This window comes from Polyodon spathula, chromosome 8, assembly GCF_017654505.1.
Source record: "Polyodon spathula isolate WHYD16114869_AA chromosome 8, ASM1765450v1, whole genome shotgun sequence".
Lineage (NCBI taxonomy): Eukaryota > Metazoa > Chordata > Actinopteri > Acipenseriformes > Polyodontidae > Polyodon > Polyodon spathula.
The window spans coordinates 38,214,397-38,241,267 of record NC_054541.1 but is presented as its reverse complement, the minus strand read 5'-3'; the positions used below and the strand labels follow the sequence as shown (position 1 = coordinate 38,241,267).

At 36.2% G+C, this 26,871-nt stretch overlaps 1 protein-coding gene across 1 annotated transcript in view; it reads left to right on the top strand.

Annotated features, from left to right (window-relative positions):
- Positions 1 to 14,680: 14,680 nt before the first annotated feature.
- LOC121319910 (protein piccolo-like) overlaps positions 14,681 to 26,871 on the top strand; it is a 111,421-nt gene continuing 99,230 nt past the window's right edge. The window contains exons 1-3 of the mRNA XM_041257867.1: positions 14,681 to 15,016; positions 17,061 to 17,619; positions 19,240 to 20,430. Coding sequence (XP_041113801.1) covers positions 14,772 to 15,016; positions 17,061 to 17,619; positions 19,240 to 20,430 — 1,995 coding nt within the window. The 5' untranslated portion in view covers positions 14,681 to 14,771. The remainder of the gene's footprint in view (positions 15,017 to 17,060; positions 17,620 to 19,239; positions 20,431 to 26,871) is intronic.

Sequence of the window (26,871 nt, the reverse complement as noted above, 5' to 3'; positions counted from 1 at the left end):
CGGTGTTTTCAACTCCACCCCCAGTTGTCTCTCTGTATGCGTAATCATCAGCTACCCACACATGTGACACGAGCAAGACCCTGTCACAATGGTGTTTAGTTTTTGTAGCACTAACTATATTGAGCTACTTTAAGCACAATTAGCTTAATGTGTCTGACGTCTGTATTGCTCATTAACAACTACTTTTACTACAATACTTTTTATACATCGCAAAAGGCACATTGTTACTGACAAAAGAAGAAGCTCACAGCACCACCTGTTGTTGGAAAGTAAATTATTCCCAACATTAGCATTTCTCTTATTTCTATGTTTAAAATTGGTTACTGTCAAAGAGATTAAACCATTGAAATTTTGACAGAACCCTTGGATCTTTACTACAGGTACAGTGGTATGAAGTAAGTGCAGAATGGTTTGTAATTCGATTAATTAAACAAAGTAACAACAAAATTATATATATATATATATATATATATATATATATATATATATATATATATATATATATATATACTAAGGTTGAATGGTTAGAAAATGGTGCAAAAGTAAACATTCTGCTATGTCTGATAAAGTTGAAGCAATATATGTCTATTTGTGTCTCAAGGATTAGGGTTTGCACTAGCTGCAAAACATAGATAAGGGGCACAGGCATATGCTGTTTAACCTTGGAACCCCGGCAGGAGTTCTTTTTTTCTAAGATATTTGTTATGCCTTTGCATATGACTGGTTTAGCCTGGCATGGAAAAAAATAACCCCCATAGGACTAATGTCAATTTTGTACAGGCACAATTCAGAAGATTTTGTGTATTTTCCCAGCCATATAAGCAAGATTGTTAACATACAGTATAAATGGGGAAGCTGTGACATTATTATGTACAACAAGTAACAGTTTATGTAATTTTCAGCTAGTAGCACACATGCCATTTGGGATGGCTAAAAGGTAAAATCTACACTTGTACTTAAGTATGGGATTCAGATTTGACTTTGACTTTTGTCTGTTGCATCTCAAGAAGGTTCAATAAATACAATGAAAAAAAGCTGTCACTGTAGTTGCACACAGAAGACTTTTCAAAGTGTAACTTGGGATTGGGAAGCCCCTTGACATTTGAAAGTCTATGTCATTTAAAGTATTAGCACATGCAACAATTCTGTTATTTCTATATCTTCTGTGTGTTTTATTTTCAAAAGGTTTTTCCAATGTTTGCTTGTGGATGCATATTTGTGTGTTGGGGGTTTTGAGAAGGTATTGCCTTGCCCAGGGGCATTTGAAAGTCTATGTCATTTAAAGTATTAGCACATGAAAACAAAGCCCTGTTTTCTGGAGTCTTCTTGATAAATATGAAAATAAATAACTAAATACATAATAATAAGCTTTTCACCGAGGTTTATATCTGTCTTAGGCATGGACCAAATCAAAACTTTGACCCACCCACTAATTGCAAATTCCAAACCTGGTACTAATGGCATATTTTTTGTTTGTCAAAAGGTTATTCCTTCTACCCCAGAAGGAACCCGCTATTAATACTGGGTTTGTAATTTGCGATTAGCGGGTACATGAAAGTTTTAATTTGGTCCAGGCCTTAGTCAGATAACATGCAATATACAGAAACACAAGAGAAAACATTTTAGAAAAGTACTGTAACTAATCCAAGTATTTATATCTTCAAGCCTTTAGAGGCTGCAATTTATTGAAAAATAAAATTACAGGCAGGAATTTGTAAATTTGTGATACCTACAGTAAATCTTAACAAAGATGGGAGAAGTTAGACATCAAGCAGTGGAAGGGTTGAAGAGAACAGACAGCAGCGCTTTACCAGGCAAACTGAAACTCTGGTGCTTTCAGTTTGGTCTACTGCCAAGACTGCTGTGGCCACTGACTGTGTACGAGGTTTCCTTGTCAACAATTGAGAAGCTGGAAGCTTTAATCAGTTCATACTTCAGGAAATGATTGGCAGATCCATGCTGCCTCAGCAGAGTGGGACTTTATGGTAAAGGAATACTGCAGCTACCAATCTTTGCTCTAACCGAGGAGTTTAAGTGCGCCAAAGTCCGACTGGAAATGACATTAGTAGATTCACATGACAAATGAGTAAAGGAGGCAGCACCTGTGTTGAAAACTGGAAGAAAACAGACAACAAAGAAAGCTGTGGAAGATGCTAAGGCTGCCCTTCGAATCTAAGAAATTATGGGGCAAGTTCAGCATGGAAAAGGAGGTTTTGTTCTCAGTTCAGCTCCTCTTACGTGGCATAAGGCAACCCAGGCTCAACGGAGGAAGCTGTTAGTCAATGAGGTGCAAAATCAGGAGGAGAGGATCAGGTGTGTAAAGGCCATTTCCCAGGCCAAGAAGGGAGAATGGATGAGATGGGAGAGTGTGGAACAATGCAAGATCAGCTGGCAAGACCTATGGACAATGGAACAGAGCAGGATCAGTTTCCTCATCAGATCAGCATATGATGTTCTCTCATCACCACAGAACCTAAACCTCTGGGTGGGTGAGGATCCCTCATGTCCTTTATGTTCATTACCTGCAACAATAAGGCACATTTTGACAGGATGTAAGGTGGGTCTTAGCCAAGGATGGTTTACTTGGCGCCATGACCAGGTGCTGCGATGTTTGACCTTAGCATGGGAAGACAAGTGTAACCTGACCAATAAGTTGCCACCAGTTCCATCAAAGCATAACAAACAAAATACAATATTCCACTGGAAGCTGCTAGAGACTGGAAGATGCTGGCAGATGTTGGTCAAAGGCTTATTTTTCCACCTGAGATTGCCACCACTAACATTCGACTAGACATTGTCTTGTGGTCTGGATCAGCACGCCTTGCTCATCTGGTAATAACAGTTAACAGTGCTATGGGAAGATGCTGTGGATGAGGCGTATGAGAGGAAGTATGCTCAACTAGCTGCTGAAGCGGAACAGCGAGGATGGAGAGTCCGAGTTTACCCAATGGAGGTGGGTTGTCGAAGATTTGTGGCATACTCTACAACCCGGTTTCTCAGAGACGTCGGGTTCAGTGGCCAAGAGTTGCGTCGCACAATGAAGAACTTATCTGAAGCACCAGAAAGGAGCAGCAACTGGCTGTGGTTGAGACAGAAAGATTCTGGATGGGGATCTCAAGCACAATAAAAAGAAAGCAACGCTGATGTACAGGTAAGTAAGCTGGGCTGAGCAGAGTGGGGGATGGAGAGGGGTGATGCTGGGACGCCAGAATCACTGTTGAGCCCTCTTGAGGTGTTGTGGCTAGTCAACAGAACACAGAGGATGGAAGGTGCCCATTTGAAGACCCCAGAGATGTACCCTACTTAGCTCAATCCAGACAGTTGTGATGCTGATGTGCTGGGGAGGCAAAATGAGCTGATCCCTGGAGCCAGCATTACACTTCAGCAATCAACACCAGAGAGATGGATATCTACATCATCAGATGGAAAACAACAAAAATGAATGTAGATGCAGATGGATCACATTAGTTTAATGCAAAGCTACATCTTAGTTGGTGCTTATCTTGAAGAGAGCTGAATTCAAATCAGCATGAAGTTCAACATCTACTCTCATGTAATGGAAATCAGTTATATATATATATATATATATATATATATATATATATATATATATATATATATATATATATATATATATATATATATATATATATAATGTAAATACATGTGAACACTTGATTCAGTTTTCTTGGTTGCTGAATTACTACAGCTGTAGTTCATTGATTTTTCAACTGGTGTAAATTAAAGGAAAGTGTACGTTCTGCAAACCAAATAAAATATATGAACATCTGTAACAAAGTGCCCGCCCCTGTGTATATTATCTGTTATGTGTTGCGTGTGGTGTGTTTAAATGTTGGTGTATAGACATTGGTACACGGGATATAAACGGGTCTGTGTAACACGAGTGTTTAAAATGTATATGTGTATTTAGGCACGAGGATTGCACAGCACTTCACGTGCAAGTAAAATGTAGTAATATGTGAGCACGGGGAATTGCACTTTATTAATTCACGTGCTGGGATTCAAGTGAATAATTAACTGGTAATTGAATCCCAGCACAATAGTATATATAGATGCACGTTGTCACATACTGGGGTTGGGTGTTCGGTGAGCGGAGAACGGGATTGGAGACGGAAGAAATTAGTAGTAGTAGTAATAATAATAATAATAATAATAATAATAATAATAATAATAATAATAATATTATTATTATATTATATTATAAGAGGAGAAAGTATCCGCTCACCGTGTTTGTCAGTGTCTGTCCGTGCACCGTTTTGTTAAGTTTAGTCTGTTTTCGTTTGTCTATTTATTTTGGCGTAGAGTGCCGTGTCCTGTGTTTTTCGTGTTTGTGTAAACCTTTTATTTTGTATTAAACCGGCGCCAACAGGCGTCTTCATCACTTCATTTCATCCGTCCTGTGTTTTGTGTATTTCATTACCTTTCCTGGTTCTGACGCCGCCTACTTCGGCCGTCTCTGTGACAACATCTCAAAAGCATAATGAGAGTGACACAGTATCAGGCTGGTAGATGATGTTGTTGTGCATTCATAAATAACACACTTTGCACCCTTCCGGTTGATATCCATAATCACAGCAAAACTGCAGCATGTTCACACAGCAAATACTTTTCTCAGTATAGTTAACACCTATGTAGGATGTGTCAAGAAATATCTTAGGCTAATCCTTACCGCATCGGGTCAATTCTCACCCCAGGTCTGTAAAAGCTTTTTGAGATATTTGCCTTTCTTGTAGCTTCTCAACTTGTACCAGAATTTTGTCTTCATGCTCAGAAAGGTCTGTTTCATATTTGTAGGCATAAGTAGTCCTCATGTTCTAGGAATCCCAAATAAAGATAAAAATCAGGTGACTCGCTCTCTGTAGCACGGGAGAAAAAAAACAAAACTACAAAAAGCACCTGAAATCTGACCAAATACTTAATACATGGGTTAGACAATATCTGAAGCATTAGAACCAATTCAGAAATCAAGGGAAAATGGGAAACCATATACATCACAGCCAATACTACCTCAATACCAAAACATTTATCAATTAGAGAAGGGAATATTGCATTCCTGTGGCCAGAATACCTCTAAATATGCAGGCAAGTGTGCTCACAGGAAACAAGACAACCCTAATTAAACCATCAGACTACATAGTTTTAAGACATGCAATCCATTTAAATTTACATTGTAGAAGTCTTTGCACAAGATTACCGCCCCTACGAACCTGTAATATTCTTTCAATAGCACAGAATCTCAAGGCCAAGACTTGTGGGAGAACTGGGATCACATCTTTGGATGGTGCTTTTATGTTCACTGACCAAGTAAGTAGACCAAGTAATACATTTGCATACAGTTGCGTCAAGGGAAAAAGACAGACACATGATCCAGTCTTTCTTCAGTTGTATTAACAATTGCACAAGTATCAGCATGAACCAAAATGTCTCTTCCAATGTATAAATAAAAATAACTTTATGTTTTTGCATTCAAGGCTTTTTGGAGTTTTTTCTCCAACATTCAAAGAGCTAGTCTATTCTCACCTGCCTATTTTCTTTATAAGCATACCACAATCCTGCTTTTGACTAAGTGAGAATTGGCCTGGGCTAATGTTCACCCTCTCTGGACAGAATAGCCTGGGCTAATGTTAACCCTCTATAGACAGAATACTGTGATGAGAATTAGCCTCACATGGTGAGAATTAGGCTGGGGTGAGGATAAGCATTAATTGTATGTGTTAACCAAGTACTCAAATTCTGAGGGTGCAATTCCCTCAGTGGTGTAGTCAGACTACTGATTTTGATCCTGTGCCATTTACGGTAGGTGCTTTTATTTTTTCTCGGCTCCCAAGGAGGTGTTAAATGGATACACTCCCTCTAAGATGTCTGCAGCTCCAACAGCACTAATAGAGGATGCTGATGTCCTAGGTAAGTTTATCATCACAGTTTCAGATACTGGTATAGTAAAACAGATGTTGGCACTGATGGTTTAGCTGTGCCCAAAGCACTCTTATTTTTTAGTTTTTTCCCTTTTTGTCAGCTATTAGTATAATCTCCTCTTCAATAAAGTTGCTCTTTCTGTGCTTTCGAATACTTTGAGCAATTGTCTCACCTTGTGTGTGAAATACACCTGCATTAGTTGGGTACAATTTGAGTTGCGATTCATTTTGTATTTTGATTCATTTAAATGTATTCATATCTGCAACCTTGCAATAGTAGCAATTTCCCCTATTTTGAATTACCACAGACTGTATGCAAGATGTTTCAATGCAAGAAGAGTTGCATAAATTGGCTAGATCTTTGAATATCTGGTTCTAAATTACCTATAGTAATAATATAGCTATTAAGTGCTGTACTCAGTTATGATAATAACTATACATGGTTTTCCTGACATCTGAATAAAAAGTGTAGGTTTCTTTTGCATTTCAGAAAGAACAACAAGTGCATGCCCCAAGTCAATGGTGAAGGGTTTCCATGGAGCTTCTATTGGATTGAGATTTGGTAATTTGGGCAGACTAACATGAATCCCCATGGCACTATTTTAACTAGTCTCTGTATTAAGGACATTGGTCTGAATTTTCCACTTCTCCTTAATGTGGGAGAAATGCCCCCCCACAAAAGCTATTGGAGGTGGTCCAATTTAAACTCTTCAATTATGATCCATTGGCTGGAACATTGTATTATCCTGGTGAAAACCGTTGCAGCTCTACATTTTGTATTCATGACTGAATTATGTGTAACACAGGATTTTGTTAAGAAAAAAGATTCAGTTACAAACCTAATGAAAAACACATGGTATGCTATATACATTGCAAAAGGATGTATGGTTATATCATTAATTTACCAAAAAAACAAGTCCTGAGGCACAGCACATTGTGATATAAAAAAGTCACGGCCATGTAATAGTTACAGTGCATGAATTTTTAATTGGAGACATGATCTGCTCAGAATTACATGATACCTCTCCAGGACTCTGCACGCTGCCATTTCTCTATACTGTATGTGCCGTTTACATTTTTGTAATCCTTTTTTGTATCACTCACAAATTTATGAAATATACCAAACAGTATGTATCTTTTATATTTTAAGTTTCATTACAGAGTTCACAATGTTTGGGTCCAATTTAATTTATCAATACATTATACCTATTCTCCAAAATTTAGACTAGAGAACCGCACACTTTTTTTTAGCCTTTTATATTGCTGAATTTAAAATCTGAAAATTATGTTTGCATAAGCTTTGGTTAAGTTGATATGCACTGGGCTGCTTTATAAATATACCAATAATGTAATTTAATTGACATAAATTACCTTCTTTATTATGCAATGAATGTTTTCAACAACTGTTTTAAAGCAATATCCCTTTTTCCCTGTAGGTTGAAACAGCCCCTTAACCTCCTACTAACTTCAGTTGTTTGATTTAATAAACACGTTATTTATCATCAGCTAGCCTTCTGAAAAACATTGAAGTTCATTTTTTTATTTTGCATGTGAACCACATAAAAAATCTGGAATGCTTTGTGTGCAATTTTGTGGCTTGCTTCATAATATTGGTTTTTATATTGATCCCTTTCAAAATATTATGTTTTTCTAGCTCAGTCACTTCGACTACATAATTAACTCACCATGTACAGCTATGGCCAAAAGTAAATAATAAAAAAAAACCCTAAATGAATATAATTTAGATCTTTTATTTAACATCATGTGATCAAAGAAACTACAAAATCATATCACAAAAGTCTACCAGAAGCCATAATAGTAGTATAGTATTGCATGTTAGATTTTGAATTGTCACATTTTTCAATTTGTCAGTTTTTCGTTAAGCATATGGTAAACTACAAAGCAGTATGTAATTCAATATGTACATGTAACGTTATTCAGCAGGTATCATTCGACTTTATAAAGCAAATTAGTTAATTCTATAGAGTGATGGCAAACTTCTGGCCATAGCTATGTATTGTATGATAGAAGTGGTAAACTTAGTGCGATAACAATCTGATTCAATTGCATTTCTCTTCCCTGAAAGTACAATGCAGTATCATGGCAAAATGTACCATTTGTATGGCCAGTGTTTTCAATGAAAGGGAAATGCCCCTGGAGGGCATAAGAATTGGTAATCTGTTACCACAGAGATAGTAAACATAAAGGGACTTTCCCCACCTCCTCCACCAGTCCTGGGGGTTTGTTCTTGTCAAGGAAATATCATTCAGAATGTTTTCTTTAGGATTCTTTACTGCTACCCACATGTAATATTTGTGACAGGTCTGTTTTCAGTATCAAATAAAGAGCATGAGTAATACCTGATAAGATTTTCTTTTTTATATTAAATGTTACAAATCAATTGGATTTTAAATAAGCAATTCAGAGCTGTAATTCAATGAACTGGCAGTAGCAATAACTGATAGAGACTGCTAGCCCTGTTTTGAACCACCATGTGTCAGGAAGGCTCAGGTTCAAATCTCACTACTTGGAGACTGAAATTAATGAGTTCCATTTTTTGCATTTGTAATTTGCTAAATTTTTGAATGACGGATGCAATTGCATTAACATTAAGAATAAGTTAATCTGTTATGAATCAAGGACATTACTACTGTAAAATTAGCAAGAAGCTTATATTATTGTTTTGAGGTATTTCATGCTAGTTTAATAGCACTGATATGTTTATTACTTTTAAATTTAGCCAGCCTGCAGTCCTATTTTTATTACACTGCATGCCTATGTACAAACATTATGCATTGCTCTATTTTATTCATCAGAGTGACTCAGTTCACAGAAGTCGATGAAGAAGGTACATGAACAATATTCTGAGAAAAAAACTGACATGAAGGCATGGTTGGTTTTGCTTGAGTTTTGGCAATATTTGTTGCGGGTGGAGTACTACCTTTCACACCTGCTCAAAGGCCATTGCATGGAGGTGTGACAATGGATTTCCCCCAGACATCCTGGCATCCACAAGTAAATGTGCAAGAAATACATTTGCTATTTTAAATTAAGCATAGGTAAAGAGTATAGTAAGAGATGGTATGTATAAACAAAAAAGGCTGTGTAATGTATCACGGCTTGGGTGTGCCTTCTACAAACCCAGAGAATCGTATACATTACACAAACTGCTGTACAGTCCAGGAACATAAGAACGCAAATGGCAACATCTTTCACATTCGTCTTAGCCAATCAAAGCACACACACGTTTTCAACAGCATATTATAATGTTTCAATTATTCATGCTTGGCAAATAAAAATCGTATACAGTATACATTTTGATTTTAAAATGTGAACAGTGTGGCTGGCATTCTAATCTACAAGATTCACAGAAAACTTTTAAAGTTCATGATTTCATCCACTATTACATTTCCAGACCCATATTGCTTTACACCTCTTAAATTATATAAGACTGCTCGTCTAGACCTTATCATTATTTTACTTCACTTTGCAGGGCCCTGTATACCCACTTGCAGGTGTCTTGTTCTTTACTATTGCTTACCAACATTCAACTATCAGAAACATTGATCTTTTTTTTGCCTTGTTATGTGATCTGTGTTTTTTTGTTTTTTTTTAAATGTAGAACTCACACAAGGAAATTCAGAATGTGATTCACAGCTAGATAGTCTATCTCAGCAGCAAAATAGGTCTCGTTCAAATTATTTCAATCCCATGCACCATTAATTACTAAACAAAGAATGTATGGTTAACCGACTTTCAAATAATAACACCAGTCATATATTGTGAAACCAGTGGATTAGTAGGAATATTGACTAACCCCACAAGAAGAGTGACCGATTTCTTAAGTGAAACAGTAAGAGGGCATTTACTACAATGAAGGAAACAGTTATACGATGTTATCAAACAATATTGGGAAGGGGACTATGGGAGAGAAGAACATAGATAATACACATTGAAATATAAACGTAAAAAACATTTCAGTGCTGACCTTTGTGAGTTTAGCACATACTGTAGCTACAAGGTTTCTCAGGGAGTAATATAACTAAACCATACTAATTTCGATGTTTGCAGTTTATCACACAGCACAGTACCTTAGCAACAGCACAGTACCTTAGTTTCTAAGGATTCCTGTCTACACAGTGTTTGGAAAACAGTCTGCTATACTGAAGACATCTGAATCCCACAAGCTACCGTCAAACCACCTGCTTGGTATGTTACTGTTTTTACTAGAAATCTTATCTTTAATTAGTTTCTCACTGACTAATATGCTTTGCATAGAGAACAACAAAAGCAACCCTTATCTACACTTTGCATGTGGGAAGGTTTCAGGCATGATGCCCTTGGGAAACTTGCCTGCTCTTGCATTGCTGTGAATTTTCACCCTTCTCATCTATACTTTGCACCTACTTCAGAGAGCTGGACCACCTCACAAAGGTCTTACTGATTGCATAGTTTATACTGTGATTAAACTTGTTTTTATTCTTCTTTATTTAATTATAAAAGGGCATACATTGTTTCCATTAGATTTCCTAGGGCTGTAAAGTAAACCTTCACACCTCTGTGTAAATAAATAAATAAATAAATAAATAGTTTCAGTATACTATGGTTATACAATATTTTATATTTATAATACATGTATTTAATTGATTAATTTTACTCTAAAACAACTTAGAATAAGTGGCTGTTTGTATGAATCATGCATGTTAAAAAGTCAAACTTAATCACAGGTGAAATATGAGATTTTAATCGAAATATTACAATCTTGATCATATTGATAAAGACAAAACAAAACAAAAAAACACAAAACCTTAAATTTAGGGAAATGGTAACTAAGTCAGACTTGTTTTTATTATTTTGCCCACCATTTGCTGTATGTTTTAATGGTTTTATATGGGGAACATTTCCAAGGGAAGAGCAAGAAATGAAAAACAGGTACTGTCTCTTTAAGGATATTTTTAGTTCAGCAGTTGTCACTGGTCAGGAAAGTACGTGTTCAGAGCGGTATTAGTCTCTCAGTCTCTAGGATGTAAAGGGATTGGGGAGACTAATATATTACAAATGAAACATCATCAACAGGACACAGAAGCAATGAATTCTGGTTTATCACAAAGGATGGGTATGGAATGTGTGAAATCGTAGGAAGTGTAGCCTGGTGACTATTGCGAGGTATGTATCAGTCCTTTATAACAACGCTACCTTTCTAAATTGGCCGTGCATATAAATAATTGTCATCTCTGTTTTGTTTACCTCTTTATCAGTGATACATAATAACAACAGAAATGCATTTGTGTACAGTACCTTGCACAACTAAATAACATTATTTTGCAACAAAAGAGGCATGTGTATGGATAGTATTTAAATGGATTTCTGCTATCTATGTTTGAAAGCAATGTAAGGTTAATTCAGTTTTTCTTTTTGTAAAGAAAAACATGCACATGTAGCTTTCTCCATTCAAGAACATATTTAAATTTAATGAAACTGTTGTTGCGCACACCAGATCGTGTTGCAGGATTCATTACATGCTTTCCTGGTTATATTGTGAGATGAATAATCAAGTACGTCCGTGTTTAACAGAATGTATTGTTTGCTGAGGACTTTACGTGTGTGTGTGTGTGTTTGTGTGTGTGTATACAAGCCTGTGATTGCATTACAATTCAAAATGTTTAAAATATATATTAATTGTGCTAACAAATAAAAATAAATAAATAAATAAATAAATAAATAAATAATAAATAAATAATAATAATAATAATAATAATAATAATAATAATAATAATAAACAATCAGCAAGCATTAGGGGCAAATCACACTAAACATTTATTTTTATTTTTATTTTTTTTCTCGTTTGATCGAGTAAAAAGACTATTTCATTTGTCCACGCTTGAGAAGATAGTGCAGTGCGACTCAACGGCTATCAAACCAATGTGGTAATTTGTCAGTAAAAACGTGCCTCCCCATTCATTTGATTTTTTGACAAAATGGCAGCCAAATAAGTACTAGCAAATTGTGAAGATAACAACAAGAAATCAATTTGATGGAATATTGGGAAATTGAATGGAAACTCACAACATGCAAGAGCAATTTTAAAATTATAGGGTATCCCCTATCCATTTATAGAGTAGAAATTATATTGGTTGGTCGATTTGTTTGGGTAAACAAAAAGCACTAAATCGTTTCATTTAATCAACTTGTAATGGAACCAGAGGTCTGATTAGGGATATTAAGTGTTATAAAACACTCTATGCATAGTGTTACAACCTGCCCCAATCAAGTCAGTCATCTTTAAAGTTTTCAATCAGCAATATTGTTCAGGTAAAGTTAACTCCACACAAAACTGCAGACCGAAATATAGGAACGCTACCTCCACTCAAAACTGCAGACTGAAATACAGGAACACTACCTTCACTCAAAACTGCAGACTGAAATATAGGAACGCTACCTCCGCTCAAAACTGCAGACTGAAATACAGGAACACTACCTTCACTCAAAACTGCAGACTGAAATATGAGAATGCTACCTCCACTCAAAACTGCAGACTGAAATATAGGAAAGATACCTCCACTCAAAATGCAGACTGAAATATGGGAATGCTACCTCCACTTACATAAAGTAATTGAATATACTAGTATGTATATCCACGCCTTTTTATTTATTTAGTATTTAATTAGTTACACCATAGGTAGTAATGTTACTTAGTGCTGATACAGTTAAAGTCAACTTGGATGTTTAAGGCCAGTATAACCCACATCCCTATATTATGGATACATTTTCTATATTAGATGGACAAATGGTTTCTTTCATTTGCCAGACAAACTAGTGGAAAGATTTTTCTTCCAACAGAATAAAGTTAACTTGTATTTAACTTTATTACAGTCTGCATGCTTATGAGTGTGTTTGTGAGTGTGCTTGAGTGTGCTTATGAGTGTGTTTGTGAGTGTGCTTGAGTGTGTTTGTGAGTGTTTGTGATTGTGTTTGTGACTGTGCTTGAGTGTGCTTGTGAGTGTGTTTGTGAGTGTGCTTGAGTGTGCTTGTGAGTGTGTTTGTGAGTGTGCTTGAGTGTGCTTGTGAGTGTGTTTGTGAGTGTGCTTGAGTGTGTTTGTGAGTGTTTGTGATTGTGTTTGTGACTGTGCTTGAGTGTGCTTGTGAGTGTGTTTGTGAGTGTGCTTGAGTGTGCTTGTGAGTGTGTTTGTGAGTGTGCTTGAGTGTGTTTGTGTGTGTTTGTGAGTGTGTTTGTGAGTGTGTGAGTGTGTGAGTGTGTTTGTGAGTGTGCTTGAGTGTGCTTGTGAGTGTGTTTGTGAGTGTGCTTGAGTGTGCTTGTGAGTGTGCTTGTGAGTGTGTTTGTGAGTGTGCTCGTGAGTGTGCTTATGAGTGTGTTTGTGAGTGTGTTTGCATCACTTACAAGACTCAAGGCTACAAGGGTGAAAAATATGTAGGATGAAGGACAAATGAAAGTGGAGCTTATATGATATGGCATGCAGCATGATAAGGGATATGTTAATTATCTAAAAACAGTGGTATATCTAAATACTGACACCCTAAACTCCGTAAATCCCCCTGTAAACCATCTATACACATAATAATTAGGCGATTTCTGTCAGGAATTGTTTTAATTAAGATTCATTATTTATTTCATACACAAATTGAAATATGTGAAGAACTTAAACAAAATCTGGATAACAGAAGCATATCTCTTAAGCTTTAAACTTTTTTTCCCACTGGAGATGATGTTGTGTTGGGTTTAATTAAACATTACATTAATCAATTGATTAACGTTTACATGTATTCTATTACATTCAAAACTCTAGACAGGATAATAACCAGAATGGGTTGATGGAGAATGAAGCAAATAAGTAATGAAAATAATGCAAGAATGAATATTTTCTTCAATATTTGTAAAGTGGTGTCACAAATCAGTGGAAAGTGGTATTTCTATCAATGCACTTGTGTATAGCATGAAATCATATGATTAGGTTTGTGAATGCCGAGTTTAAAAGCTGCTTGTTCAATTTTGGGTTGTTTTATTCATGGTATCAAAGTATCTAAGAGATGATGATGTCTCATGTGGGGTTTGAATTTAACCCTGCTGTCATTACTGTAATGAAAAAAATACAAAATAAAAAGATAAAGAAGCATGAAGCAAGAATGTAAGCCATATCAATTAATTGAATTTCTCCACCATGCATAACTATTGTAATTAAAATCTATAGTGTGTTTTCTTAAGGTTGCATGCAGTATACACTTACACCAACAGAGGTCTCTGAGAATGCCCGTTCACTTCAATGGTTCAGTTCTGGAATTATCACAAACAATAACTGTTTAAAGAGGTTCACGGTCTCCACATAAGAAGCCCTCTGCTGTTTCCAGTAAATACATGTTATACATTGTTTTATTTATGCAAGTATGCATTTATCAGTAAAGATACGTACAACTATACACATTCACACACGTTCTCTTTTTTATTTGTATTTAAAACGATGTTCCTATTATCAGCATGAAGTAATACTTTTGAAACCACTTTGCTGTACCATTTTGTATTTTATATAAATAATTAAATTTAGGAAATAATAATAACTTTTGTTTGTACTAGCTCTGGTTTTCAGTAATACAAAATAAAATGGTTCGGTCACGCAAGCACTGTAGTGTCCCTTTAAATTCAGTTTCAACTCAGATATGTGCTGATCACCTGTCAGAAATTGAACATGCGCGTTGGTGGGAAAGGGGGACGAGGGTTGGATTCAGCGCTCGCTACCTCCGTCCAAAGCAGAAGGGATGTGATAGATCAACTGAGACAAATGTTGAACGCGGCTAATCAAAGATGGAGGAGCGACCTGAGAAATGAACAATCAACATAGGAACAAACACAACGTGTTTTTAGAGAAAATAGAAAAGGGGAAATCAGTCATGGGGAACGAAGTTAGCCTGGAGGGTGTGGAAGGAGGGCTGGCCGGACTACCAGAAGGGGTTGTAGGGGATGGGAAGGGGGGGTTTGTCCAGATCCCTGCAGGAATAGAGGCGGATCTGAGCCAGCTGAGCGAGGAAGAGAAGAAACAGATCGCAGCTGTAATGTCAAGGGCGCAAGGGCTACAGCCTGGAAATGCAAAGGATCCTCCCATAGAGAGGCATGAAATTATATATATATATATATATATATATATATATATATATATATATATATATATATATATATATATATATATATAGATATATTTTTTTTATGCAGACAGTTCGTTATTATCTAGATACAAATCATTCCAAGTGGCGTTTTGTGTTGCATTATAAGAAGTATCGCTTGAATGGATTGCAGCATGGTAAAAGTATATTGCTAAGGAAGAAAATGTATTCCTTTATCAATTTTTAAAAAAAATAATTCCACTATTATAGTAACGGTCCTTTCATACAGAAGAGCGTGACTACAGTGATTGCTTGTTGCTTAATATTGTAATACTATGCATTATTATTGTTGTTGTTGTTGTTGTTGTTGTTGTATTTGTAGTTTGGTGTTAGCAAAATGTGCAGTTTCTGTTTGCGAAATTATCATCATTGACGTCATAAAAACATATCTCCACTTAATCAATATTTGTAACGCAGTGTATTGCAATTGGAATAGTTTTCATATCAGTCTAATAGTATGACTGAATTAAATCGTTTTTCAAAATCCTTGGTTATAAATGTGTTATGTATGCTTTCCAGTGTGGAAAACCAAGCAATTCTGATGTTTGGTTTTGTAACATACAAACACATTATATGTGTTGTAGATATAATCTGTGTCGAATATTTGTAAGCATTCTCAGTATAACTTTATGTTCAGATTGGTTACAAAATAGTTTCCTAATTAGTCACAAACTGATTTTATTATGCAGACAGGAGCTGCTTTGGTATCAGCAATTCCCAGTAGTTTTTTACCCGATGTCAGTGAGTATGCAATGTAGTGTGAGAATTTCCCATTGAGAGAATGTAGAATTATTTTAACTCTGTTCAGCTCACAGAAGAAGCCCTATTGATCTTCCTTCTTGTAATACTACTGTACTATTTTCTTGCAGTGCCTCTTGTGTCTATTTTCCTGTTTGACTATAAATATAATGTTTGAACAACGTGTTATGATTTTTTCTTTATAGATGTAAATTGACACTATTATTACCCACAACTCTGCCATAGCGCTGATCATTATTTCTCAACACTGTTGGTACTGTAATCAATACGACGTTTAAAATCATGACTCCCTGTCCAGGGTGCTGAAACAGGTTGGAATAACATAGTTTCACTGTGTGACTTGGGTTAAAGTAGTGTTTTATAGGGACTTTTCTTAAGCAGTTTTAGTGATACAATTTACATTATATACTGTTTAGTTTTAACTCTATTATTGTGTTGACAATTTGACCACATTTATTGTATTGCAGCCATATATAATATTTGTGTATAATGAGCTATATGACATTGAGATTTCTTTATAATGTAGTGTATGTTCATGTCCCAGTTTAGGAAATGTCAGACAATAACATATCAGAATGAAACAATTATAATAGTACATTTATAAGTGGCAAACCTCTGCCAAAACATAATACAAGATTACTATATATATATATATATAATATATATTATATATATATATATAATATATATATATATATATATGTACACACAGTTACAATCGTAATCATTTTACACAATGCATGTGTGGTTGGTGCTCAAAGTATTGCATGGTGCAGCACTTAATGTTTTAAGCAGATATATCTTTTTACATACTCAAGGAGGAATGAACTGTTTCTGAATTCCTGGTTCAATATTCTTGAACAAAATGCTAATTTGTAAGTGATATATTTTTTGTGCATAATTCGTATGATTTTAAAAATCCACATTTTCGTTTTGTCAAAGAAACTTATATTTTTTTGTGAATGAAAATTTAAGAATATATCTACCGATCTGCTGTCATGCTGTTATTGCTATTTTTTCCTGCTATCCTCTTAAAACTGTTATCACTTAATACAAATTTGATATTAAAACTAAACCCCGTCTTACAAATATGGCTTTATTTCATTCTGATTACAGTAGTTCTAGATTGTAAATCATATTTTGATTACCTTTATTTTTTAGGAAACCAGAAGTAGGTGAAACCCATCAGCCTAGGCAGCCTGGAAAACCCCCAGACCAGGGTTCATCTGGTATCACTAAAAGCCAAACAACCAATGTCTTTAAGACAGAAAAACCCAAGCCTGGAAGGAGCCCCTCCTCCATCAGCTTGCTAGAGTCACAATCAAGGCCTGAAGTGAACGAGGATCCAAAAGCAACCATGATGTCCAGCTTCCTTAGCGAGGGCAACCCCCTCAGTGCAATGTCTTCTGTAGTCAACAAATTCAGCCTTTTTGGGGATGCAGAGGAAACGCAAAAAGGTGCACAGCAACCAGGGCCAACTAAAACTGGACCTCAACAGCAAGGACCTGCCAAACCTCCCTTACAGCAGCCAGATCATCGAAAGGACCCATCTAAACAAGAAAGCCGTTCTAGCCAATCACAAGGCCCATCTTCCAGTTCTACACCAGCCCATAAGAAAACTCTTTGTCCTCTTTGTACAACAACTGAGCTTCTTCTTCACACTCCAGAAAAGGCAAATTATAACACCTGCACACAGTGTCATATTGTGGTGTGTAGCCAGTGTGGATTCAATCCAAATCCCCACATGACAGAGGTAAGAAGTCCTTCCATTGTATACACTATTTTCCTTATCAACTAATAGATATAATCTTAGAACTCAATCAGCTGTAGAGGGGTGGAGGTACTGTAAATGGTCTAAGTTTAGAACTCCATTACAAAAAGCTTTTTAATAAAAGTTGAAATGAAACAGGGAACCCACATGGTGAAATTACATACAGTTCCAGTACTACTTTATACATTTCATATTTTGAGGTGCCCATTTCTTAAAAAACACCTACAGAAATTTGAACTATTCACAGTCAGCACAGTAATATGTACTTACTACACTTTACCTTACCATGCATTATTTTTAACATGATTCCCCATCATTCTATTTGATGTGTCTTATGATTTTACTTACCTGTCTGTGCTTTATTACACTCTGAATACCAAGGTAAGGTTTTATACAGGTATTGAGAGATGTGTCTAGGTATCTGACTATAAATTAAATTAAAAAAATGCTACCTATTTCCCTGATTTTCTGTAACAAGTAAACATAATATAACACAGTGTCCACCTAACTCATTGGGAATACTGTACCTGTGGATCCCAATTTGTAGTTTTTACTAATACATCAAATAATGCAGAGGCCATGTCTATTATGGTTTCCAAATTAAAAAATGAAAATATAAAACCTTTTGCTTTGTTTAAAAAAAGAAAATGTTATTGTTAATTTTGTTCCAGACATGATATGCATTGCTGTAACAGACATTTGGTATAGTGGGATTTAAACCCACAAACTTCAATTAAAAGACCTACTCTCTGTACAGAATCTAATATAACACCTGCTTCCCACTTAGCTGTATGTTGATGAAGAGCATCTGTATTATTTGGGTCATATATATTTATTTTTTTTCAGAGCAACCACATAGGACCTGTTTCAGTTCATTTACAAAGGATCCTTTTTGAATTCATTATCCAATTTAATGAACCGTGTTCTCTGCTGTATAAATAGACTTTCGGATCTACTGTTCTTTGTTTTAATACAGTAAACAAACTACTGTTAGAATTGCCTTTTTACTTTAGCCCGTAACTTAGTAAACAGTGAGATAGTTAATATGATGAGAAATCACCAAAAATCTTTTATATTTGAATTCATGACATTGCTTATAATCTCATAAAATTCTAACAACGGTTACATTTTCAGTGAAAGGCCTAGTAATCAGCATTGCTGCAGATGTCCATTTGCTACTTTGCTACTTTGCTGTGGCAACAATAGCAAGCTCCTCTGTTGTAAATCAGTAATGTCTTGGTTGCAACTAAGCATGAAATGCAGCTGATCTTTTTGTGGGCGCTACAGCCTTCCAATTAAAAAAAAGAAAAAATAAAAACATCCTAAACGAAATTCTTACTTCTCACCCCACTAAATAATAACATGGTTAGACTGTAAACAAGACCATATCAGTTAATCTAGCTTACCGTAAAGAGGTTTCTAAACCTGGTCTATAGTGTTATATGTTATTTTGTTATCTAGAAGAAACACATATGCATTTGTGTGTTATCTGTGGTAGATAATGTCAGAACAGTAAGTTAAATATTAACAGACCAGAACGTGAGCTTGCCAGTTATGTCTTGATTCTTTATCATCCTCTAATGCTGTGGAAAATTATTGCAGGTTAACGAGTGGTTGTGTCTGAACTGTCAAGTGCAAAGAGCAATGGGCATGGATGTCTCTGGACCTCCCATGGCAAAGCCACAACCTCAGCAGCCCAGACAGCAGGTTACCCCTAGCTCCCCTCAGAAGACTGAACCAAACAAAGCACCAGAGCCTAAAAAACCTGCCCCACTAACCAAACAGCAGTCTATGTCCAGTTCTCCACCCATAAAGCCTAAAGAACCCTGGAATGATTCTTCGACCCAGAAACCAGCACAGCAGAAAGGTTCGATCAAGCCTGACCCATCAAGGCCACAAGAGGATAGTAAGCAGAAACAAACAGAGGTTCAGAAAACACCAGATCAGACTACCTCTCCTGCTCCTGGCATCAAACAAGCTTCACAGGTTCCCCAAGGTCCTCCTCCAACACACCAAAAACAGCTTACACAGGTAGAAGATTCCACTAAGCCAGCATCACAGGCTCCAAAAGCTGGTGTAAAACAAATGCAACCTGAGAGTCAAAAATCTGGAGACCCCACAAAACAAATGCAAACACAATTGAAAGAAACAGCTAATGATGTGACTCCTAAAACTGATCCCAAAACTGGTTCACCAGTACTGGAGCCAGCAAAATCCGAACAGCCTGCACAAGTGCATCCCATTCAGCAGCCACCAAAAGCTCAAGAGCAGTCAAGACGGTTCAGCTTAAACATTGGGGGTGTAACAGAGACACCTAAGCCACAGCCTGCCACTCCTCAAGAAACTGTAACTGGCAAGCTATTTGGATTTGGATCATTCTTCAGTCAGGCATCTAATTTGATCAACATGGCAGACAAGCCAGCAGAACAGCCTGCTCCCGTTGCTAAACAGCAACCTCCTTCTGAGCCTGTGAATCATCAGCAACCACCCAAGGAAGCCAGTTCGGCTCAGTCCTCTCCAAAACTCCCCCCTGCCAAAAAGGAAACACAACCTCAAGTGGCACAGAAACCAGAGCAACCAGTTGTTGGAAAAGCCCCTGCCTCTGGTCAGGAGGCAACTAAGACCGTGGCAGGAAGCACTGCTCCCCCTGCACCTCCTAAATCAAATTGTCCACTCTGTAAAGTTGAGCTCAACATTGGTTCTAAGGATCCACCTAACTTTAACACTTGTACTGAATGCAAGAACATGGTATGCAATCTTTGTGGATTTAATCCAATGCCTCACCTCACAGAGGTAAGAAAACATACATTTTATATTCATAACTGAGCAGGATGTTGACTAGCATGGCATATTGTTCTACAGTGTTATCATAATAGAGCCGTCTTTACTCATAGTGAGGTTCAAAAGCCACTTGACTAGATTATATACATAAAGTAAAAAAAAAAAAAAAAAACTTGGCAGGAAGTAATAGTGGGCAAGGTGGAAAGGATGATATTGTGGACATCTTGTGTCATTGGCATATATTTTTGGGGTTTTCCAGTGAGTTATAGTATGCCACCCAAGGAAATGATCATGAAAATGATGCTCAGGTCAATTCCCAAAAAGAAATGACAGGACAGCTTCCCAGCAATGCAAGGCTCCAGTAACTACAGTACACCCTCATCCCGCATGGTCTATGATTTGTATTTTCCCTGGCATTGACAGAGTGATTTTTTTTTTTTAAATCTATGTGCATCGCCCCCACCTATATAAATATATCCATTTTGTTTTATTTTTTCCCATTTCCTTAAGAAGAAAATTTAAAACAATGTTATTATTTCACAGTTACCAATTAAATCATGTTATTTAGTTCTTACTTATAGAGGATACCATTAAATGAAGAGTTTTAAAATTAATTTGACTTACATTTACTAAAACTAAAAACAGTGAAATAGAGAATATCTAGAATAGGTTATATTTGTTTTCTAGTTAGTTATCCACTATTATGTTATGTACAAAGATAAGAATAGTATAGCAGGGCATAATACATCACCTGTTTTTTCAGATGTATATTTATATTCCAGGACATTTATACACTTGGTTCTATACTGTCTGATTATACACACACAAAAAAAAAAGTATAAAGATTTTGAAGGTTTTTCTTTAAAGCTGCAAAAGCCAAGGCTGTACAAAACAATACCCCTCATTAGCATGACATTGTTTGGCTATATATGCTGTGCAACTATTTGCAACAAAGGAAAACGAATGGGGAGAGAAAGCCAGATCTGGTGGATTCTAGAATCCCTGGTTACAGTGAATCAGAGAGCAGGTGATTACTGAACAGTGTCCCAAAATGAAGTCTGTTCTAAGGTTAATCAGCATTTAAAATGATTGGTTGTACTGCTTTTCCATAACTAAGAACAGAAACTAAGACAATAATTGTGCTAGAATTAGCTATTTCTAGACTTAAAATTACAGATATGTACTGTGTCTTTATACTTGTATTATACCCCAGTCCCATTGGATTAATTATTTGGTTCTGACAGCTTAAATACTCTTTTTTGAAACACTTCAATTGTGAACATTTTGCTAAAAAATTTATTTTAAAATGATAATAGCATTGTACGGAATAATATTTCTGACAAACACTGAACATATTTGCATTTTGCTTTAATCAGGATAGCATATAAAGTCACACTCATGACTGCATAATTGAGCTAAAGATTAAACCATGAGTTTTTTAAAGAATAATTAGCTGAAACCGTAATTGTTTAGTGGTGGTTAATGGACCAGAGAGTTTTCCTATCAAGCTGCATATATTATAAAAGCCATCATGAATAAGCTAACACACAAGTAGTTTTTAAGCAAGCATTTTAAACCAGACTTGGTCTTTTGTAATATGGAGGTTATTGGGACACTAAACGGTGTGCTCTATGAAAATGGTCCAACGTGAGAAATGATTTTCACATGGAAATCTAAGAGTTTCTTTGAAACCATTGATGATTTATTGTTTCACTGTTTCTGATGGACAGACACAATGCAGCTGATGGGGTGTTGCTAATATTCTGTGCATTGGTAATGTTGTGTATGTTAAAGACTGGCGCTTATAATACTGATGCTAAAAAAACAAAATATGTAACAGTGGCTGGAATATCTTGATTTGAATTTATGCTCTTTTTCTTACTACCAAATGAATAATTTCATATCACGCTTAAAACATTCTGCAGCTTGTTCAAGCTATTTTTCTTCTTCTTTGATGGTGGTTCCTCTGCTGCTGTGTTGTTTTGTTTTTCTTTAGAAAAGCAGCAGTACTAGAGCTGCTTCTGGTTATTATGTTTTGTGTATGTCTCTAACATTTTATTTCATTACATTTTTTACACAAGATCCCATAAATAAAAGAATTACTGCAGCGACATGCAATACTTGATTATAGCATCAAAGTAACAGTATATTCACTTTTTTGCTTACTGTGTCATTATAGCCAGATAGAAGACATAAACAGAAGGCATAACACTAATATATTTTGCAAGCTTTCCTGCATAACATAGAGCTCAAATGGAAGCATGTATCTTGCAAAGTGTCAACATTTATCTGTATCATGAGATAAACATTAGGCAAATTGAAGCAACAGCAAGAGAGGAGACATGGGGGGTATCCACACTCCTGGATATTAGATTGAATAGAATCATTATATTTTTCACTGGGGCATAACTAAGTGCACGTACAATTTTATCACCAGGGAGGTAGATAACTAAACGTCAGTTTAGTTTTGGAGTTTGATATTTTAGTAATGATTTAAGTAACACTTTCTTTATGCCCCACATTATTTCCCTCAGTTATGGTAATATTGAATTATATTTCCAGACAAACGATGACATAACCACTGTATAAGCAAAAAAAAAAAAAAAAAAAAAACCTGCAGGATAGACATATAAACCTAAAATAATGCGTGTCTATGCAATTTTGCCCAGAAAGGCCAAACAAGGCAAATTGGTTCATTTACTGTATATTAGGATTATAAAACTATGAACCTATGTCACGTAAACAGCCTTTTTAGCTTATGCCTTTACCATTGTTATATGACACATAACTATTTGAGTATATGCAGATTATTCAAGTACTACACTATATATTTTAGATGTTAACCTGCTGTTTCCTGATTACTTCCTCATACCCTTTGTACCAGCCACTGGTAGACAATGGCTTGGTTTACATCCACAAATAAAAATAAGTCCCACCCAATTTGGATTTACATGTTATTTTCTTTGAAAGAGAAATCCTCCTTTAAAATTCAAATGGCCTATTTTAATATTAAAATCTGGAAAGGTGCAGTATATTTAAATGTTTCTGTCAGCGTTCCAATTTGTCCTCGCACGATGCCTGATATAGTGCAGCTTTCTTAAACTGGGTTTACTGGGGTTTATTAGGTTGTGTTGAAGAACCGCCAGTGCAGCCTGCCCCATGTGGCTACCAAATAAATACATAAACAGACATAGCATTAAAACATTTATGATTTGCTTGTGGAACATACCATACATTTTAAAACATGCATTTTTTAAATGTTGTTCAGTATTTGCACTTACTGTATGCTGTTCAATTGCAGTTACAGTTTTGGTGTTTCACTTTTCAGCCAGCATCATAGCTGTCTACAAACAATGTCTATAAATGTCCAGCCCTTTATTCTCAGTTTTACACAAATAATCACAATAACTAGGCAGGAACATTATGCTTCCGGATTCTGGTGAGTTCAAAGGATCCCCTTAACTTCCAGTGAGTATTCAGGAAATCACAATATATTTGGACAATTAACTCCTGAAAAATACTCTCATTTTATTGATAGGTAAAGTGAGCAGTGCTCATTTAAATCAGTTACTGTATTTGGCGTGCTTTCTAGATTCCTAAGAAAGATATTTTAAAGTAGCTATAAAAGGCTGACCTTTGCAGTCTGACATGAGAAAATACTGTGCAACCTTACAGTGAAATTGTACAATGTCTTTGTTTAGCAAAATGTTTACATTGTGCACCTATTCACGCATAACTGCATTAAAAATGCAATTGTATTTTGCCTTGGTAATGATCTGTCTTAAAATACCATTATGTGTGTAAAAGACATTAATCTTTGTGTCCTAATAAGATTTAATAGTCTTCAAGCAGCATAAAGGCTTTATTACATGAAACGGTTTATCTTAGTCAACCAAAAGCTTTAAACCTCTGAGACGCATATTGGCTCCATTATCACAGTCGTTCTCTTTTTCCTTCACCTCATATCTAAGCATTTACATAGGAAATCATTGCTGCATTGCCAGCTAGATTGCAATAAAGGAATGCTGGAAAGGACAATCTTGACAACATTTTCACCAACACATGTATACTTCTGACCTCAGCATGTGTCAAGCTGTGAGTCTCCTGGGACAATACATTCAAGTTTTCAAGTGGGGATATGCTAGAATATTTACTCTCTTGGGATCCACAGTCTTCTGGTTACAAATTAAGATTTTACCAAACCATGAACAAACTGAACCCTTTGCGGTCCTATGTCAGACCAGGTCCGACATTACAATTTTCCCTTTCCAATCTGTTGTCAGTCCGATGCCATCAAAAAGACATCAAGCACAGGTCTCTAGACGTTTTTTCTCTAGAAAAAGCAGAGAAAACCTTTCAATGGCCGAGTGAGACGAGAGAAGGCGACAAAAAAGGGGGGAGTATCTGAGCAATACACATAGCTCTTGCACCATAGAGATAACATGGACACTAACAAAGAAGATAGCTGCTTCCACATCCAGCATTCAAAGAATATCACTGACATTTGCAGAGCTTTTTGAGATGCTATAGTAATAAAATAATGACTTGGGTCGCATTATTGAGGAGTTTGGTGATAAAACGAGTGATAAGGAGAGGATTTGTCAGTATGCACAACTATGAAGAGGTATGTGAAAAATACAGCGAACAAGGGGTGGGGCTTGACTGGAGATGCAGTACTGAGTGTCCTTTGCTATGCAGTGCCTTTTAAACCTGTTTTACTCTTAAAAAACAACGTGTGTAAAATAAACAGCGCGTGTGAAAATAAATTGGACCTGACTTGCCTGACAAGCGCTAAATAAATGTACCGCTTAGGGATAACCCAGTTTTCTAGTGTATGTGAAAATTGCAGTTTGAGTATGAAGCCCCACTGGTACAGTAATCAATTTCTCTTGGTAGAGAGATGAATACATCTTTGTTGTTTTACTGTGTGAAACCAGTTAAGGAATGATGGTCTAACATTTAATAATTGTTCTGAACTTCCTGGAGACAAGAGTTCAGTCCAGGAATAAATGATCAAAGTTGATATGTGTATGGTGTGGGTTATTGGGCCATGTTACAGGCTTGTTTCTATGATACTATATAAATAGATAGTTCACTTAAGTCTCGTATCTGAGAATATTATCACAGTCATGTTATTTAATTGTGCTTAGTGCCCTGGAATTGTGTGGTTTGTGTGGTCTTTCATGCGAATAGCTGATAAAGGCTCTGACCACAAAGACTTCTCAGCATAACAAACCTTTTTAAAAGTACTCCAATAGACTGTGAAGTTCTATAGGGAGTCAAGTCAAGCATTTTCTGTTTGCATTATGATTCTGTTGATCCACACACCTTTTTATATTTGGCTCTACCTTCTTAATATCCATTATAGTACTTTTGCCTATTTTACCAAGCTTCTCCCTTTTCACGTCTTGAGAGTATTTCTGATTTGTGTTGTATTTTAAAAGAACACGCATTCTTTTTGTAGTCATTGTGGATGCTGTGCACAAGCTATTTTTATGTACAAAAATGCACAATATTTCACAGTGGTGGGATTTTCCAGTTTCTGGTATGGGGGAGTGTCACAAAGACGGCCGGAATGGGTGGCGTCAGACCAGAAGCAGGAAAATAAACAAAACAGGACAGATGAGTTGAAATGATGGTGGCGCTTGCTGGCGCCGGTTTGTTGAAAAGTAAAACAGGTTTCACAAACACGAAAACACAGGACACGGCACTCTACGCCAAAATAAATAGACAAACAAAAACAGACTAAATCTAACAAAACGGTGCACGGACAGACACTGACAAACACGGTGAGTTTTAAATAAACAAGTATCGTGCTGGTCCCACCAGCACGTAATAACAATTGATATATTTAAGTTTCTCCTTCTCTCGCTCCCGTTCTCCACTCACCGAACACCCAACCGCGAATATGTGACAACGTGCATCTATATATACTGTTGTGCTGGGATTCAATTACCAATTAATTATTCACTTGAATCCCAGCACGTGAATTAATAAAGTGCAATTCCCCTTGCTCACATATTAATACATTTTACTTGCATGTGAAGTGCTGTGCACTCCTCGTGCCTAAATACACATATACATTTTAAACACTCGTGTTACACAGACCCGTTTATATCCCGTGTACCAATGTTTATACACCAACATTTAAACACACCACACGCAACACATAACAGATAATATACACAGGGACGGGCACTTCGTCACAGGGAGGTAGTTAATTGGTCAAGGCAGTTATGTGATGGTGAGATATGAAACATTCCACTGTAGTCCATGCAAATTCATGGAATATCCTCTCTCTCCCCATTTTCTTTGTATCACTGAAAACTATATATTTTAAATTTGAAAAAGGAAAAATGCTGTGTACCAAAAGGAGCAAAATCAAGAAGAAAAAGGTCATTTCTGTGTCAGGGCTTAAGTTTTTAAACAAACGAGTGGAGTGCAGTTTTCTTA